The 22,926-nt window shown below is 42.0% G+C and overlaps 1 protein-coding gene across 1 annotated transcript in view; it reads left to right on the top strand.

The window, feature by feature from the left end:
* Positions 1 to 22,926, top strand: part of LOC148148497 (uncharacterized) — a gene marked incomplete at its 3' end in the record, with an annotated part of 29,077 nt that overhangs the window by 5,484 nt on the left and 667 nt on the right. Inside the window, exons 2-15 of the mRNA XM_087993190.1 lie at positions 3,126 to 3,242; positions 4,491 to 4,714; positions 5,456 to 5,530; positions 5,954 to 6,031; positions 6,296 to 6,629; positions 8,892 to 8,974; positions 13,178 to 13,289; positions 14,547 to 14,708; positions 15,546 to 15,761; positions 18,636 to 18,895; positions 20,099 to 20,647; positions 20,871 to 21,070; positions 21,403 to 21,923; positions 22,731 to 22,925. Of these exons, the coding sequence (XP_087849316.1) occupies positions 3,126 to 3,242; positions 4,491 to 4,714; positions 5,456 to 5,530; positions 5,954 to 6,031; positions 6,296 to 6,629; positions 8,892 to 8,974; positions 13,178 to 13,289; positions 14,547 to 14,708; positions 15,546 to 15,761; positions 18,636 to 18,895; positions 20,099 to 20,647; positions 20,871 to 21,070; positions 21,403 to 21,923; positions 22,731 to 22,925 (3,126 nt within the window). The remainder of the gene's footprint in view (positions 1 to 3,125; positions 3,243 to 4,490; positions 4,715 to 5,455; positions 5,531 to 5,953; positions 6,032 to 6,295; positions 6,630 to 8,891; positions 8,975 to 13,177; positions 13,290 to 14,546; positions 14,709 to 15,545; positions 15,762 to 18,635; positions 18,896 to 20,098; positions 20,648 to 20,870; positions 21,071 to 21,402; positions 21,924 to 22,730; position 22,926) is intronic.

The following is a 22,926-nucleotide window of genomic DNA, read 5'->3' as shown; positions in this document are numbered from 1 at the left end:
CAATGGATCAGCTATGATCCCATTGAATGGCAAAACAGGCTCGAAGGACTGAATGGCCTCTCCTGTTCCTTTATCCCTATCACGCAGTGATAGTGGTTGTTAAGTTAATGTAGGTTTCACTGATGACTCGTTGACTAAATCATTATAGAACTGGAGCGCCTCAGCTGTGCTGAAGAGCCAGTCCGAACCCTGAGTGCTGTGCTCAGTGCTTCTGCTTCTCGGATTGTGAAATAGTTTACTTTGGAAGATCCATTAAAAAGGCAACTTCACCATGTGGATTTGGGCAGAGAAGGGCTTGAAGGGTTATGATGTGTGGTAAAGGAATAAACTTAGACAACATTGTGTTCTTGGTGCAAACGTGGGAACATAACTCCTCCCATTTCCTCTGGGACATCAATTCCATAAAAGCATGATCAATAGGACCAGGCATAGGACATTTAAACCTTTGAATCTGCTCTATCATTCAGGACGATCACGATGGATATGATCATGGCCTCAATTCTATTTTCCTGCCTTTCCCCTGTAAGGCTTGACTCCCTCGACAGAGGACCAAAGTGTCATGGTGGGAACAGTCCATGCAGAATGCTGACAGTGGAGGAAGGAGAAGGTGTGTTAGGTGACAATTCCTCCATCAATCTGAACACTTCCTCACTCTCTCATTGCATCTTCTCATGCAATTGTAGAAGGTGTAACACTTGCTTATTCATGTTCTCATGATCTAAAGCTCCGGACACACTTTCCAGGTAAAACAGCATTGTATTTGCAATTCTTTCAATGTTGACTCCTGCATTCACTGCTCACTATGTGATGTCTGTTACATTGGCGAGATCAAACAGGGACTGGGTGACTGCTTTGTGGAACACCTTCACTCTATAGGCATGACCCTGACCTCCCAGTTACTTGCCCTTTCAATAACCCACTTATTGTTCTCATTCTGTCCTGGACCTGCTGCAATGTTCCGAAAAAGCGACACGAGTTCAAGGAACAAGATCCCAGTTTCTGCTGGTGGACTCAATGATCTTGAGGTGTCAGTTCTGAACTCAATAACTTCAGAAATTGACCACCTTATTTTTGCCCTCCATTTATCTTGCATATCCTTCCCTCCATCACTCACAGCTGTGTTGTGCTTACTTCCCACTTAGTAGCTTGGACTCATTCTATCCCCTTCACACCTCAATGTATACGCTTTTTAGTCTCCTCTTTCTCTTTCTCCACTATTAACAACCCCTTTTGCTTTGGGCCTCTACACTCTTTCCCTCTGTCAAAAGTAGAAAAACGCCTCCCAATTTTCCAACACATTTCAGTTCTTGAAGAAGAATCACATCCGCCTTGAAATATTAACTGTTCATCTCTTCACAGATGCTGCCGTAGTGGGTTTCTCAGGTTCCGAACTGAAATATCGACTCTCCTTCTCTTCTGACGCTGCTCCATCTGCTGCGCTTCTTCCTAACGTATTTTCTGACTGTGCTTGTGTTCAGTTCTGATGGGGAGATGCTGGTGTTGGACTGGGGTGGACAAAGTCAGAAGTCATACGACACCAGGTTATAGTCCAACAGGTTGCTTTGAAATCACAAGCTTTTAGAGCGTGGCTCCTTCGTCAGGTGATGTCAGGTGAAGTTCACCTGAAGGGGCAGTACTCTGAAAGCTTGTGATTTCAAATAAACCTGTTGGACTATAACTTGGTGTTGTGCGACTTCTGACTCAACTCTGAAGAGAGATATGTCTTCCTGTCTCACATGGTTGGGGAGAATTCAAACAGGCACATCACCAAGACAGGCCGATGTATTGTACGTCTGTATTGTACAAGCTGGATTACTAGATTGCCAAAAATTGATTGTCACCAGGGTGGTGGAGTAGGAAAACTAAATGCATGTGCAGTCATAGAGTCACATGGCATGGAAACAGACCTTTCACCCCAACATGTCCATGCCGACCAGGTTTCCAAAACTGAACTAGTCCCATTTACCTACATTTGGTCCGTATCCCTCTAAACCACTCCTATCTATGTACCTGTCCAAATTTCTTTTAAATGTTATCATTGTGTTCTTCATTTGGCAATTTGTTCCATTTATGAACCACCCTGCGTGCGATTGTACACAAAAAAGATTCTTCAAACAGTTAGCTTCTTTCGTTGTCTGTTCGCAGAATAGTCACAAAATTCATTGCTCTTCCAATGAGAAGTAATTTCATTTGGCTCTCTGTCAAACATTACAATGTGAAGTGTCATACTAGACTACGGCCCTAGTGCAGAAAGTGGGAAGAATGTAGGTAGAGTGCACTACTGGCAGTACAGACTCGATGGGCCGAAGAGCCTCTTCTGTACTGTACAATTGTGATTCTATGCTGCTAGCCCTCTCAGGTAGGCACACTCACTTTGAGAAACAGAGGACTGCAAATGTTGGCGATCAGAGTCAAAAGGTTTGGTGCTGGAAAAACAAAGCAGGCTATGTTGCATCAGAGGAGCAGGAGAATCGATGTTTCGAGCATAAGCCCTTCATCAGGAATGTTGGGGGGGGAATGGGCCAAGGGGCCTGAGAGATAAATAGGAGGGGTGGGGCTAGGGGGAAGGTAGCTGGGAATGCAATAGTTAGTTGAAGGTGGGAGTGATGATGATAAGTTGGAGGGGATGGTGGAGCAGATGGGTGGGAAGATAAATAGACAGGAGGGAAATTCAAGAGGGCAGTGCCAAGTTGAAAGGTTGTATCTGGGATGAGGCGCGGGGAAGGGAAATGAGGAAACTTGTGCAATCAACATTGGTGCCGTGTGGTTGGAGGATCCCAAGGCGAAAGACGACGCGTTCTTCCTCCAGGAATTGGGTGCCTAGAATCTGGTGATGGAGGAGGCCCAGGACTTGCATGTCCTTGGCGGAGTGGGAGGGGGAGATGAAGTGTTCGGTCACAGGGTGGTGGGGTTGTTTAGTGCGTGTGTCCAAAAGGCGTTCTCTGAAATGTTCCCCAAGTGGGTGGTTGTGTCCCCAATGTGGATACCACATCAAGAGCAATGGACACAGTGGATGAGGAACTTGAATGTGCAGGAAAGTCCAAAGTGAAAATATGAAACTACTTTGGGTTCAGCTGAATCAGGAAAACAGAAGATTATGATATGTATTTTTGAATCCACAACAGGTTCTGAAACAACAACAGCAAATAGCACAAAGGAAACAATATCGTCAACGAAAACATCAGGGTCCACAATGCTAACTATGACACCAGAAACAGGGGGGACAACTACCACAACAGAAAGTACAACACTGAACATGACGCCAGAAACATCAACAGTAACTAATATATCGGAAACTACATCAGAGGCACCAACAATGGAAACGTCAAGACAATCTACCACACCACAAACAACATCAATAACTATCACACCAGAAATAACACAATCTAACACACCACAAACAACATCACCAACTACCACATCAGAAATAACACAATCTACCACACCACAAACAACAACACAAACTACCACACCAGAAATAACACAATCTACCACACCACAAACAACATCACCAACTACCACACCAGAAATAACAGAATCTACCACACCACAAACAACAACACAATCTACCACACCAGAAACAACATCACAAACTACCACACCAGAAACTACAACACAATTTACTACACCAGAAACAACAACACAAACTACCTCACCAGAAACAACAACACAATCTACCACACCAGAAACAACATCACCAACTACCACACCAGAAATAACACAATCAACCACACCAGAAACAACAACACAAACTACCACACCAGAAATAACACAATCTACCACACCACAAACAACAGCACAATCTACCAAACCAGAAACAACATCACAATCTACCACACCAGAAACAACATCACAAACTACCACACCAGAAACTACAACACAATCTACAAAACCAGAAACAACAACACAAACTATCACAACAGAAACTACAACACAAACTACCACACCAGGCACAACAACACAATCTACCACACCAGAAACTACAACACAAACTACCACACCAGGCTCAACAAGACAATCTACCACACCAGAAACTTCAACACAAACTACCACACCAGAAATAACACAATCTACCACACCACAAACAACATCACCAACTACCAAACCAGAAATAACACAATCTACCACACCACAAACAACATCACCAACTACCACACCAGAAATAACACAATCTACCACAACACAAACAACATCACCAACTACCACACCAGAAATAACACAATCTACCACACCAGAAACAACATCACCAACTACCACACCAGAAATAACACAATCTACCACACCAGAAACCACATCACCAACTACCACACCAGAAATAACACAATCTACCACACCACAAACAACAACACAAACAACCACACCAGAAATAACACAACCTACCACACCAGAAACCACAACACAAACTACCACACCAGAAATATCACAAACTACCACACCACAAACAACATCACCAACTACCACACCAAAAATAACACAATCTACCACACCAGAAATAACACAAGCTACCACACCACAAACAACAACACAAACTACCACACCAGAAATAACACAATCTACCACACCACTAACAACATCACCAACTACCACCCCAGAAATAACAACACAATCTACCACACCACAAACAACATCACCAACTACCACACCAGAAATAACACAATCAACCACACCACAAACAACATCACCAACTACCACACCAGAAATAACACAATCCACCACACCACAAACAACATCACCAACTACCACACCAGAAATAACACAATCTACCACACCAGAAACAACAACACAAACTACCACACCAGAAATAACACAATCTACCACACCAGAAACAACAACACAAACTACCACACCAGAAATGACACAATCTACCACACCAGAAACAACACACACAACCAAACCGGAATCAACAACACAATCTACCAAAACGAAAACAACAACACAATCTACCACACCAGAAACTACATCACAAACTACCACACTAGAAACAACTTCACAATCTACCACACCAGAAACAACAACACAAACTACCACACCAGAAACAACAACACAATCTACCACACCAGAAACTACAACACAAACTACCACACAAGGCTCAACAACACAAACTACCACACCAGAAACGTCAACACAAACTACCACACAAGGCTCAACAACACAATCTACCACACCAGAAACGTCAACACAAACTACCACACAAGGCTCAACAACACAATCTACCACACCAGGCACTACATCACAATCTACCACACTAGAAACCACTTCACAATCTACCACACCAGAAACACCAACACAATCTACAACACCAGAAACAACAACACAAACTACAACACCAGAGATACCACAATCTACCACACCAAAAACAACAACACAATCTACCACACCAGAAATAACACAATCTACCACACCAGAAACAACATCACCAACTACCACACCAGAAACAACAACACAAACTACCACACCAGAGTCAACAACACAATCTACCACACCAGAAACAGCATCACCAACTACCACACCAGAAATAACACAATCTACCACACCACAAACAACATCAACAACTACCACACCAGAAATAACACAATCTACCACACCAGAAACAACATCACCAACTAACACACCAGAAATAACACAATCTATCACACCACAAACAACATCACCAACTACCACACCAGAAATAACACAATCTACCACACCAGAAACCACATCACCAACTACCACACCAGAAATAACACAATCTACCACACCACAAACAACATCACCAACTAACACACCAGAAATAACACAATCTACCACACCAGAAACAACAACACAATCTACCACATCAGAAATAACACAATTTACCACACCAGAAACAACATCACCAACTACCACACCAGAAATAACACATTCTACAACACCACAAACAACATCACCAACTACCACACCAGAAATAACACAATCTACCACACCACAAACAACAACACAAACTACCACACCACAAACAACATCACCAACTACCACACCTGAAATAACACAATCTACCACACCACAAACAACATCACCAACTACCACACCAGAAATAACACAATCTACCACACCACAAACAACAACACAAACTACCACACCACAAACAACATCATCAACTACCACACCAGAAATAACACAATCTACCACACCACAAACAACATCACCAACTACCACACCAGAAATAACACAATCTACCACACGGGAAACAACAACACAAACTACCACACCAGAAATAACACAATCTACCACACCACAAACAACATCACCAACTATCACACCAGAAATAACACAATCTACCACACCAGAAACAACACACAAAACCAAACCGGAATCAACAACACAATCTACCACAACGAAAACAACACCACAATCTACCACACCAGAAACAACATCACAAACTACCACACTAGAAACAACTTCACAATCTACCACACCAGAAACTACAACACAAACTACCACACCAGAAACAACAACACAAACTACCACACAAGGCTCAACAACACAATCTACCACACCAGAAACTTCAACACAAACTACCACACAAGGCTCAACAACACTATCTACCACACCAGGCACAACATCACAATCTACCACACTAGACACCACTTCACAATCTACCACACCAGAAACAACAACACAATCTACAACACCAGAAACAACAACACAAACTACAACACCAGAAATACCACAATCTACCACACGAAAAACAACAACACAATCTACCACACCAGAAATAACACAATCTACCACACCAGAAACAACATCACCAACTACCACACCAGAAACAACAACACAAACTACCACACCAGGCTCAACAACACAATCTACCACACGAGAAACAGCATCACCAACTACCACACCAGAAATAACACAATCTACCACACCACAAACAACAACACAAACTACCACACCAGAAATAACACAATCTACCACACCACAAACAACATCACCAACTACCACACCAGAAATAACACAATCTACCACACCACAAACAACATCACCAACTACCACACCAGAAATAACACAATCTACCACACCACAAACAACATCACCAACTACCACACCAGAAATAACACAATCTACCACACCAGAAACAACAACACAAACAACCACACCAGAAATAACACAATCTACCACACCACAAACAACATCACCATCTACCACACCAGAAATAACACAATCTACCACACCAGAAACAACAACGCAAACAACCACACCAGAAATGACACAATCTACCACACCACAAACAACATCACCAACTACCACACCAGAAATAACACAATCTACCACACCACAAACAACATCACCATCTACCACACCAGAAATAACACAATCTACCACACCAGAAACAACAACGCAAACAACCACACCAGAAATGACACAATCTACCACACCACAAACAACATCACCAACTACCACACCAGAAATAACACAATCTAGCACACCAGAAACAATAACACAAACTACCACAACAGAAATAATACCAACTACCACACCACAAACAACATCACCAACTACCACACCAGAAATAACACAATCTACCACACCACAAACAACAACACAAACTACCACACCACAAACAACATCACCAACTACCACACCAGAAATAACACAATCTACCACACCACAAACAATATCACCAACTACCACACCAGAAATAACACAATCTACCACACCAGAAACCACATCACCAACTACCACACCAGAAATAACACAATCTACCACACCACAAACAACATCACCAACTACCAAACCAAAAATAACACAATCTACCACACCAGAAACAACAACACAAACAACCACACCAGAAATAACACAATCTACCACACCAGAAACCACAACACAAACTACCACACCAGAAATAACACAAACTACCACACCACAAACAACATCACCAACTACCAAACCAGAAATAACACAATCTACCACACCAGAAACAACAACACAATCTACCACACCAGACTCAACAACACAATCTTCCACACCAGAAACTACAACACAAACTACCACACCAGAAACTTCAACACAAACTACCACACAAGGCCCAACAACACAATCTACCACACCAGGCACAACATCACAATCTACCACCCTAGAAACCACATCACAATCTACCACACCAGAAACAACAACACAATCTACAACACCAGAAACAACAACACAAACTACAACACCAGAAATACCACAATCTACCACACCAAAAACAACAACACAATCTACCACACCAGAAATAACACAATCTACCACACCACAAACAACATCACCAACTACCACACCAGAAATAACACAATCTACCACACCAGAAACCACATCACCAACTACCACACCAGAAATAACACAATCTACCACACCACAAACAACATCACCAACTACCACACCAGAAATAACACAATCTATCACACCACAAACAACATCACCATCTACCACACCAGAAATAACACAATCTACCACACCAGAAACAACAACACAAACAACCACACCAGAAATAACACAATCTACCACACCACAAACAACATCACCAACTACCACACCAGAAATAACACAATCTACCACACCACAAACAACATCACCAACTACCACACCAGAAATAACACAATCTACCACACCAGAAACCACATCACCAACTACCACACCAGAAATAACACAATCTACCACACCACAAACAATATCACCAACTACCACACCAGAAATAACACAATCTACCACACCACAAACAACATCACCAACTACCACACCAGAAATAACACAATCTACCACACCACAAACAACAACACAAACTACCACACCACAAACAACATCACCAACTACCACACCAGAAATAACACAATCTACCACACCACAAACAATATCACCAACTACCACACCAGAAATAACACAATCTACCACACCAGAAACCACATCACCAACTACCACACCAGAAATAACACAATCTACCACACCACAAACAACATCACCAACTACCAAACCAAAAATAACACAATCTACCACACCAGAAACAACAACACAAACAACCACACCAGAAATAACACAATCTACCACACCAGAAACCACAACACAAACTACCACACCAGAAATAACACAAACTACCACACCACAAACAACATCACCAACTACCAAACCAGAAATAACACAATCTACCACACCAGAAACAACAACACAATCTACCACACCAGACTCAACAACACAATCTTCCACACCAGAAACTACAACACAAACTACCACACCAGAAACTTCAACACAAACTACCACACAAGGCCCAACAACACAATCTACCACACCAGGCACAACATCACAATCTACCACCCTAGAAACCACATCACAATCTACCACACCAGAAACAACAACACAATCTACAACACCAGAAACAACAACACAAACTACAACACCAGAAATACCACAATCTACCACACCAAAAACAACAACACAATCTACCACACCAGAAATAACACAATCTACCACACCACAAACAACATCACCAACTACCACACCAGAAATAACAAAATCTACCACACCAGAAACCACATCACCAACTACCACACCAGAAATAACACAATCTACCACACCACAAACAACATCACCAACTACCACACCAGAAATAACACAATCTATCACACCACAAACAACATCACCATCTACCACACCAGAAATAACACAATCTACCACACCAGAAACAACAACACAAACAACCACACCAGAAATAACACAATCTACCACACCACAAACAACATCACCAACTACCACACCAGAAATAACACAATCTACCACACCACAAACAACATCACCAACTACCACACCAGAAATAACACAATCTACCACACCAGAAACCACATCACCAACTACCACACCAGAAATAACACAATCTACCACACCACAAACAATATCACCAACTACCACACCAGAAATAACACAATCTACCACACCACAAACAACATCACCAACTACCACACCAGAAATAACACAATCTACCACACCAGAAACAACAACACAAACTACCACACCAGTAATAACACAATCTACCACACCACAAACAACATCACAAACTACTACACCAGAAATAACACAATCTACCACACCAGAAACCACAACACAAACTACCACACCAGAAATAACACAAACTACCACACCACAAACAACATCACCAACTACCACACCAGAAATAACACAATCTACCACACCACAAACAACATCACCAACTACCACACCAGAAATAACACAATCTACCACACCACAAACCACATCACCAACTACCACACCAGAAATAACACAATCTACCACACCACAAACAACATCACCAACTACCACACCAGAAATAACACAATCTACCACACAAGAAACAACATCACAAACTACCACACCAGAAATAACACAATCTACCACACCAGAAACCACAACACAAACTACCACACCGGAAATAACACAAACTACCACACCACAAACAACATCACCAACTACCACACCTGAAATAACACAATCTACCACACCACAAACAACATCAAAAACTACCACCCCAGAAATAACAACACAATCTACCACACCAGAAACTACAACACAATCTATCACACCAGAAACTACAACACAATCTACCACACCACAAACAACATCACCAACTACCACACCAGAAATAACACAATCTACCACACCAGAAACAACAACACAAACTACCACAGCAGGAAAAACACAATCTACCACTCGAGAAACAACATCACCAACTACCAAACCAGAAATAACACAATCTACCACACCAGAAACAACAACACAAACTACCACACCAGAAACAACAACACAATCTACCACACCACAAACAACATCACCAACTATCACACCAGAAATAACACAATCTACCACACCAGAAACAACACACACAACCAAACCGGAATCAACAACACAATCTATCACAACGAAAACAACAACACAATCTACCACACCAGAAACAACATCACCATCTACCACACCAGAAATAACACAATCTACCACACCAGAAACAACAACACAAACAACCACACCAGAAATAACACAATCTACCACACCACAAACAACATCACCAACTACCACACCAGAAATAACACAATCTACCACACCACAAACAACATCACCAACTACCACACCAGAAATAACACAATCTACCACACCAGAAACCACATCACCAACTACCACACCAGAAATAACACAATCTAGCACACCAGAAACAACAACACAAACTACCACACCAGAAATAACACAATCTACCACACCACAAACAACATCACCAACTACCACAGCAGAAATAACACAATCTACCACACCACAAACAACAACACAAACTACCACACCAGAAATAACACAATCTACCACACCACAAACAACATCACAAACTACTACACCAGAAATAACACAATCTACCACACCAGAAACCACAACACAAACTACCACACCAGAAATAACACAAACTACCACACCACAAACAACATCACCAACTACCACACCAGAAATAACACAATCTACCACACCACAAACAACAACACAAACAACCACACCAGAAATAACACAATCTACCACACCAGAAACCACATCACCAACTACCACACCAGAAATAACACAATCTACCACACCACAAACAACATCACCAACTACCACACCAGAAATAACACAATCTACCACACAAGAAACAACATCACAAACTACCACACCAGAAATAACACAATCTACCACACCAGAAACCACAACACAAACTACCACACCAGAAATAACACAAACTACCACACCACAAACAACATCACCAACTACCACACCAGAAATAACACAATCTATCACACCACAAACAACATCACCAACTAACACACCAGAAATAACACAATCTACTACACCACAAACAACATCACCAACTACCACCCCAGAAATAACAACAGAATCTACCACACCAGAAACTACAACACAATCTATCACACCAGAAACTACAACACAATCTACCACACCACAAACAACATCACCAACTACCACACCAGAAATAACACAATCTACCACACCAGAAACAACAACACAAACTACCACAGCAGTAATAACACAATCTACCACTCGAGAAACAACATCACCAACTACCAAACCAGAAATAACACAATCTACCACACCAGAAACAACAACACAAACTACCACACCAGAAACAACAACACAATCTACCACACCACAAACAACATCACCAACTATCACACCAGAAATAACACAATCTACCACACCAGAAACAACACACACGACCAAACCGGAATCAACAACACAATCTATCACAACGAAAACAACAACACAATCTACCACACCAGAAACAACATCACAAACTACCACACTAGAAACAACTTCACAATCTACCACACCAGAAAAAACAACACAATCTACCACACCAGAAACTACATCACAAACGACCACACCAGGCTCAACAAGACAATCCACCACACCAGAAACTTCAACACAAACTACCACACCAGAAACAACAACACAATCTAGCACACCAGGCTCAACAACACAATCTACCACACCAGAAACTACAACACAAACTACCACACCAGAAACAACAACACAAACTACCACACAAGGCTCAACAACACAAACTACCACACCAGAAACAACAACACAATCTACCACACTAGAAACCACTTCACAATCTACCACACTAGAAACAACAACACAATCTACAACACCAGAAACAACAACACAAACTACCACACCAGAAATACCACAATCTACCACACCAAAAACAACAACACAATCTAACACACCAGAAATAACACAATCTACCATACCAGAAACAACATCACCAACTACAACACCAGAAACAACACAAACTACCACACCAGGCTCAACAACACAATCTACCACACCAGAAACAGCATCACCAACTACCACACCAGAAATAACACAATCTGCCACACCAGAAACAACTACAAAAAATACCACACCAGAAACAACACAATCTACCACACCACAAACAACATCACCAACTACCACACCAGAAATAACACAATCTACCACACCGCAAGCAACAACACAAACTACCACACCAGAAATAACACAATCTACCACACCACAAACAACATCACCAACTACCACACCAGAAATAACTCAATCTACCACACCAGAAACAACATCACCAACTACCACACCAGAAATAACACAATCTGCCACACCACAAACAACATCACCAACTACCACACCAGAAATAACACAATCTACCACACCACAAACAACATCACCAACTACCACACCAGAAATAACACAATCTACCACACCAGAAACCACATCACCAACTACCACACCAGAAATAACACAATCTACCACACCACAAACAACATCACCAACTACCACACCAGAAATAACACAATCTACCACACCAGAAACAACAACACAAACAACCACACCAGAAATAACACAACCTACCACACCACAAACAACATTACCAACTACCACACCTGAAATAACACAATCTAGCACACCAGAAACAACACAAACTACCACACCAGAAATAACACAATCTACCACACCAGAAACAACAACACAAACTACCACACCAGAAATAACACAATCTACCACACCAGAAACCACAACACAAACTACCACACCAGAAATAACACCAACTACCACACCACAAACAACATCACCAACTACCACACCAGAAATAACACAATCTACCACACAACAAACAACATCACCAGCTACCACACCAGAAATAACACAAGCTACCACACCACAAACAACATCACCAACTACCACACCAGAAATAACACAATCTTCCACACCAGAAACCACATCACCAACTACCACTCCAGAAATAACAACACAATCTACCACACCACAAACAACATCATCAACTACCACACCAGAAATAACACAATCTCCCACACCACAAACAACATCACCAACTACCACACCAGAAATAACACAATCTACCACACCAGAAACAACAACACAAACTACCACACCAGAAATAACACAATCTACCACACCAAAAACAACATCACCAACTACCACACCAGAAATAACACAATCTACCACACCAGAAACAATAACACAAACTACCACACCAGAAATAACACAATCTACCACACCAGAAACAACAACACAAACTACCACACCAGAAATAACACAATCTACCACACCACAAACAACATCACCAATTATCACTCCAGAAATAAATCAATCTACCACACCACAAACAACACACACGACGAAACCGGAATCAACAACACAATCTACCACAACGAAAACAACAACACAATCTACCACACCAGAAACAACATCACAAACTACCACACTAGAAACAACTTCACAATCTACAACACCAGAAACAACAACACAAACTACCACACCAGAAACTGCAACACAAACTAACACACCAGAAACAACAACACAATCTACAACACCAGAAACAACACAAACTACCACACCAGAAACTACAACACAAACTACCACACCAGAAACTACAACACCAACTACCACACCAGGCACAACAACACAATCTACCACACCAGAAACTACAACACAAACTACCACACCAGAAACAACAACACAAACTACCTCACCAGGCTCAACAACACAATCTACCATACCAGAAACTACAACACAAACGACCACAACAGGCTCAACAACACAATCTACCACACCAGAAACTACAACACAATCGTCCACACCAGGCTCACCCACACAATCTATAACACCAGAAACTACAACACAATCTATCACACCAGGCACAACATCACAAACTACCACACAATATACAACATCACAATCTACCACACCCGAAACAACAACACAAACTACCACACCAGAAACAACATCACAAACTACCACACCAGAAACAACATCACAAACTACCACACCAGGCACAACATCTAAAACTCCCACACCAAAAACTACAAAACAATCTACCACACCAGGTACAACATCACAAACTACCACACCAGAAACAACATCACAAACTACCACACCAGAAACAACATCACAAACTACTACACCAGAAACAACATCACAAACTACTACACAAGAAACTACAACACAATCTACCACACCAGGCACAACAACACAACCTACCACACCAGAAACAACAACACAAACTACCACACCAGAAACAACATCACAAACTACCACACCAGAAACAACATCACAAACTACTACACAAGAAACTACAACACAATCTACCACACCAGGCACAACAACACAACCTACCACACCAGAAACTACCACACAGTCTACCACACCAGGCAAAACAACACAATCTACCACACCAGAAACAACAACACAAACTACAACACCAGAAACAACAACACAATCTACCACTCCAGGCACAACATCACAAACTACCACACCAGAAACAACAACACAAACTACAACACCAGAAACAACATCACAATCTACCACACCAGAAACAACATCACAATCTACCACACCAGGCACAACATCACAAACTACCACACCAGGCACAGCAACACAATCTATCACACCAGAAACTACAACACAAACTACCACACCAGGCACGACAACACAATCTACCACACCAGAAACAACATCACAAACTACCACACCAGAAACAACAACAGAAAATACCACACCAGGCACAACAACACAATCTACCACACCTGAAACAACAACACAATCGACAACACCAGAAAGAACAACACAATCTACCACACCAGAAACTACAACACAAACTACCACACCAGGCACAACAACACAATCTAACACACCAGAAACAACATCACAAACTACCACACCAGAAACAACAACAGAAAATACCACACCAGGCACAACAACACAAACAACCACACCAGAAACAACAACACAAACTACCACACCAGAAACAACAACACAATCTACCACACCAGAAACTACAACACAAACTACCACGCCAGGCACAACAACACAATCTAACACACCAGAAACAACATCACAAACTACCACACCAGAAACAACAACAGAAACTACCACACCTGAAACAACAACACAATCTACTACACCTGAAACAACAACACAATCGACGACACCAGAAACAACATCACAAACTCCCACACCAGAAACTATAGCACAATCTACCACACCAGAAACAACATCACAATCTACCACACCAGAAACAACAACACAAACTACCACACCAGAAACAACAACACAAACTACCACACCAGAAATAACAACACAAACTACCACACCAGAAACAACAACACAAACTACCACACCAGAAACAACATCACAAGCTACCACGCCAGAAACAACATCACAATCTACCACACCAGAAACTATAGCACAATCTAACACACCAGAAACAACAACACAAACTATCACACCAGAAACAACATCACAATCTACCACACCAGAAACTATAGCACAATCTAACACACCAGAAACAACAACACAAACTATCACACCAGAAACAACATCACAATCTACCACACCAGAAACTACATCACAATCTACCACACCAGAAACTATAGCACAATCTACCACACCAGGCACAACAACACAATCTACCACACCAGGCACAACAACACAAACTACCACACCAGGCACAACATCACAATCTACCACACCAGAAACTACAACACAATCTACCACACCAGAAACAACAACACAATCTACCACACCAGAAACAACAACACAAACTATCACACCAGAAACAACATCACAATCTACCACACCAGAAACTACATCACAATCTACCACACCAGAAACTATAGCACAATCTACCACACCAGGCACAACAACACAATCTACCACACCAGGCTCAACAACACAAACTACCACACCAGGCACAACATCACAATCTACCACACCAGAAACTACAACACAATCTACCACACCAGAAACAACAACACAATCTACCACACCAGAAACTACAACACAAACTACCACCCCAGAAATAACAACACAATCTACCACACCAGGCACAACATCACAAACTACCACACCAGGCACAGCAACACAATCTACCACACCAGAAACCAAAACACAAACTACCACACCAGGCACAACAACACAAATTACCACACCAGAAACAACATCACAATCTACCACACCAGAAACAACATCACAAACTACCACACCAGAAACAACATCACAATCTACCACACCAGAAATAACACAATCTAGCACACCAGAAACAACAACACAAACTACCACACCACAAACAACATCACCAACTATCACACCAGAAATAACACAATCTACCACACCAGAAACAACATCACAAACTACCACACCAGAAACAACATCACAAACTACCACACCAGAAATAACACAATCTAGCACACCAGAAACAACAACACAAACTACCACATCACAAACAACATCACCAACTATCACACCAGAAATAACACAATCTACCACACCAGAAACAACACACACGACCAAACCGGAATCAACAACACAATCTACCACAACGAAAACAACAACACAATCTACCACACCAGAAACAACATCACAAACTACCACACCAGAAACAACAACACAATCTAACACACCAGAAACAACATCACAAACTACCATACCAGAAACAACATCACAATCTACCACAACAGAAACAACAACACAATCTAACACACCAGAAACTACAACACAAACTATCGCACCAGGCACAACAACACAAACTACCACACCAGGCACAACATCTAAAACTACCACACCAGAAACAACGACACAATCTTCCACGCCAGAAACTACAACACAAACTACAACACCAGGCACAACAACACAAAATATCACACCAGAAACAACAACACAATCTTCCACACCAGCCTCAACCACACAATCTACCACACCAGAAACTACAAAACAAACTACCACACCAGGTACAACGTCACAAACTACCACACCAGAAACAACAACACAAACTACCACACCAGAAACAACATCACAAACTACTACACAAGAAACTACAACACAATCTACCACACCAGGCACAACAACACAACCTACCACGCCAGAAACTACAACACAGTCTACCACACCAGGCAAAACAACACAATCTACCACACCAGAAACTACAACACAAACTACAACACCAGAAACAACAACACAATCTACCACACCAGGCACAACATCACAAACTACCACACCAGGCACAGCAACACAATCTACCACACCAGAAACTACAACACAAACTACCACACCAGGCACAACAACACAATCTACCACACCAGAAACAACAACAGAAACTACCACACCAGGCACAACAACACAATCTACCACACCTGAAACAACAACACAATCGACGACACCAGAAACAACATCACAAACTCCCACACCAGAAACTATAGCACAATCTACCACACCAGAAACAACAACACAAACTACCACACCAGGCACAGCAACACAATCTACCACACCAGAAACTACAACACAAACTACCGCACCAGGCACAACAACACAATCTACCATACCAGAAACAATATCACAAACTACCACACCAGAAACAACAACAGAAACTACCACACCAAGCACAACAACACAATCTACCACACCTGAAACAACAACACAATCGACGACACCAGAAACAACATCACAAACTCCCACACCTGAAACTATAGCACTATCTACCACACCAGAAACAACAACACAAACTACTTCACCAGAAACAACATCACAAGCTACCACACCAGAAACAACATCACAATCTACCACACCAGAAACAACATCACAAGCTACGACACCAGGCACAACAACACAGTCTGCCACGCCAGAAACAACATCACAATCTACCACACCAGGAACAACATCACAAACTACCACACCAGAAACAACAACACAAACTACCACACCAGAAACAACATCACAATCTACCACACCAGAAACTATAGCACAATCTACCACACCAGAAACAACATCACAATCTACCACACCAGAAACTATAGCACAATCTACCACACCAGAAACAACATCACAATCTACCACACCAGAAACAACAACACAAACTACCACACCAGAAACAACATCACAAGCTACCACACCAGACACAACAACACAAACTACCACACCAGGAACAACATCACAAACTACCACACCAGAAACAACATCACAAGCTACCACACCAGACACAACAACACAATCTACCACACCAGAAACAACAACACAATCTACCACACCAGAAACAACAACACAAACTACCACACCAGAAACAACATCACAAGCTACCACACCAGACACAACAACACAAACTACCACACCAGGAACAACATCACAAACTACCACACCAGAAACAACATCACAATCTACCACTCCAGAAACAACATCACAATCTACCACACCAGAAACAACATCACAATCTACGACACCAGAAGCAACAACACAATCTACCACACCAGAAACAACAACACAATCTACCACACCAGAAACATCACAAACTCCCACACCAGAAACTATAACACTATCTACCAAACAAGAAACAACAACACAATCTACCACTCCAGAAACAACATCACAATCTATCACACCAGAAACAACAACACAAACTACCATTCCAGGAACAACAACACAATCTACCACACCAGAAACAACATCACAAACTACCACACCAGAAACAACATCACAAACTACCACACCGGGCACAACAACACAATCTACCACACCAGAAACAACAACACAATCTACCACACCAGAAACAACATCACAAACTACCACACCAGAAACAACATCACAAACTACCACACCGGGCACAACAACACAATCTACCACACCAGAAACAACAACGCAAACTACCACACCAGAAACAACAACACAATCTACCACACCAGAAACAACAACACAATCTACCACACCAGAAACAACATCACAAACTACCGCACCGGGCACAACAACACAATCTACCACACCAGAAACGACAACACAATCGAACACCCCAGAAACAACAACACAAACTACCACACCACAAGCAACATCACCAACTGCCACAACTGAAACTACAACACGATCTTCCACACCAGAAACAACATCACAATCTACCACACCTGGAACAACATCACAATCTACCACACCAGAAACAACATCACAAACTACCACACTGGGCACAACAACACAATCTACCACACCAGAAACAACAACACAAACGACCGCAGCAGAAACGACAACACAATCTACCACACCAGGCACAACACAAACTACCACACCAGAAACAGCAACAAAAACTACCACGCCACAAGCAACATCACCAACTGCCACAACTGAAACTACAACACAATCTACCATCCCAGAAACGACAACACAATCTACCACAACAGAAACAACATCACAATCTACCACACCAGAAACAACATCACAATCTACCACTCCAGAAACAACAACACAAACTACCACCCCAGAAACGACAACACAATCTACCACAACAGAAACAACAACACAATCTACCACCCCAGAAACAATAACACAAACTACCACACCACAAGCAACATCACCAACTGCAACAACTGAAACTACAACACGATCTACCACTCCAGAAAGAACATCACAATCTACCACATCAGAAACAACAACACAATCTACCACACCAGAAACAACAACACAATCTACCACACCAGAAACAACAACACAATCTACCACAACAGAAACAACATCACAATCTACCACTCCAGTAACAACATCACCATCTACCACACGAGGAACAACATCACAATCTGCCACACCAGAAACAACATCACAATCTACCGCATCAGAAACAATAACACAATCTACCACAACAGAAACAACATCACAATCTACCACACCAGAAACAACATCACAATCTACCACTCCAGAAACAACATCACAAACTACCACCCCAGAAACAACAACACAATCTACCACACCAGAAACAACATCACAATCTACCACTCCAGAAACAACAACACAAACTACCACCCCAGAAACAACAACACAATCTACCACAACAGAAACAACAACACAAACTACCACCCCAGAAACGACAACACAATCTATCACCCCAGAAACGACAACACCATCTACCACCCCAGAAACAACAACACAAAGTACCACACCAGAAACAACAACACAAACTACCACACCACAAGCAACATCACCAACTGCAACAACTGAAACTACAACACGAACTACCACACCAGAAACAACATCGGCAACTTCTACATCAGAAATAACATCAGAATCTACCACATCAGAAACAACAACACAATCTACCACATCCGTAACCACAGCACAAACTACCACACCAAGCACAACAGCACAAACCACCACATCGGAATCTTCAACACAATCCACCACACAAGTTACAACATCACAATCTACCACACCACAAACGACATCACCAACTACTACACCACAAACTACTACACAATCTACCACCCCAAAAACAACAACACAAGCTACCACACCAAGCAAAACATCACAAACTACCACACCAGAAACAATAACACAAACTACCACACCAGAAACAACATCACAATCTAGCACACCAGAAACGACAGCACAATCTACCACCCCAGAAATGACAACACATTCTACCACCCCAGAAACAACATCACAATCTACCACACCGCAAGGAACATCGCCAACTGCCACAACTGAAACTACAACACGATCTACCACACCAGAAACAACATCACCAACTTCTATATCAGGAATAACATCAGAATCTTCCACACCAGAAACAACAACACAATCTACCAAACAAGAAACAACAACACAATCTACCACACCAGAAACTACAACAGAATCTACCACACCTGAAACTACAACAGAAACTACCACACCAGAAACAACAACACAAACTACCACACCAGGCTCAACCACACAATCTACAACACCAGAAACTACAACACAAACTACTACACCAGAAATTACAACAGAAACTACCACACCAGGCACAACAACAAAATCCACCACACCAGAAACAACAACACAAACTACCACTCCAGAAACTACAACACAATCTACCAGACCAGACACAACAACACAAAATACCACATCAGGCACAACAACACAATCTACCACACCAGAAACAACAACACAAACTACCACACCAGAAACAACAACACAAACTACCACACCAGGCACAACACAAACTACCACACCAGGCACGACATCACAAGCTACCACACCAGGCACAACAACACAATCTACTACACCAGAAACAACATCACAATCTACCACACCAGAAACAACATCACAATCTACCACTCCAGTAACAACATCACCATCTACCACACGAGGAACAACATCACAATCTGCCACACCAGAAACAACATCACAATCTACTGCACCAGAAACAATAACACAATCTACCACACCAGGCACAACATCACAAACTACCACACCAGAAACAACAACACAATCAACCGCACCAGAAACAACAACACAAACTACCACACCAGAAACTACAACACTAACTACCACACCAGAAACAACAACACAATCTACCACACCAGAAACAACATCACAAACTACCACACCAGAAACTACAACACAATCTACCGCACCAGAAACAACAACACAAACTACCACACCAGAAACAACAACACAATCTACCACACCAGAAACAACAACACAAACTACCACACCAGGCACAACAACACAATCTACCACACCAGAAACTACAACACAAACTACGACATCAGAAACAACAACACAATCTACCACACCAGAAACTACAACACAATCTACCACACCAGAAACAACAACACAAACTACCACACCGGGCACAACAACACAATCTACCACACCAGAAACAACAACACAATCTACCACACCAGAAACAACAACACAAACTACCACTCCAGGAACAACAACACAATCTACCACACCAGAAATAACATCACAAACTACCACACCAGGCACAACAACACAATCTACCACACCAGAAACTACAACACAAACTACCACATCAGAAACAACATCACAAACTACCACACCGGGCACAACAACACAATCTACCACACCAGAAACAACAACACAAACTACCACTCCAGAAAGAAC

Source organism: Chiloscyllium plagiosum, unplaced genomic scaffold (genome assembly GCF_037043375.1).
Source record: "Chiloscyllium plagiosum isolate Xiang-an unplaced genomic scaffold, Cpla_swu_hap1 HiC_scaffold_12, whole genome shotgun sequence".
Classification (NCBI taxonomy): domain Eukaryota; kingdom Metazoa; phylum Chordata; class Chondrichthyes; order Orectolobiformes; family Hemiscylliidae; genus Chiloscyllium; species Chiloscyllium plagiosum.
The sequence above is the reverse complement of the archived record's forward strand: the minus strand, read 5'-3'. Positions and strand labels throughout refer to the sequence as shown.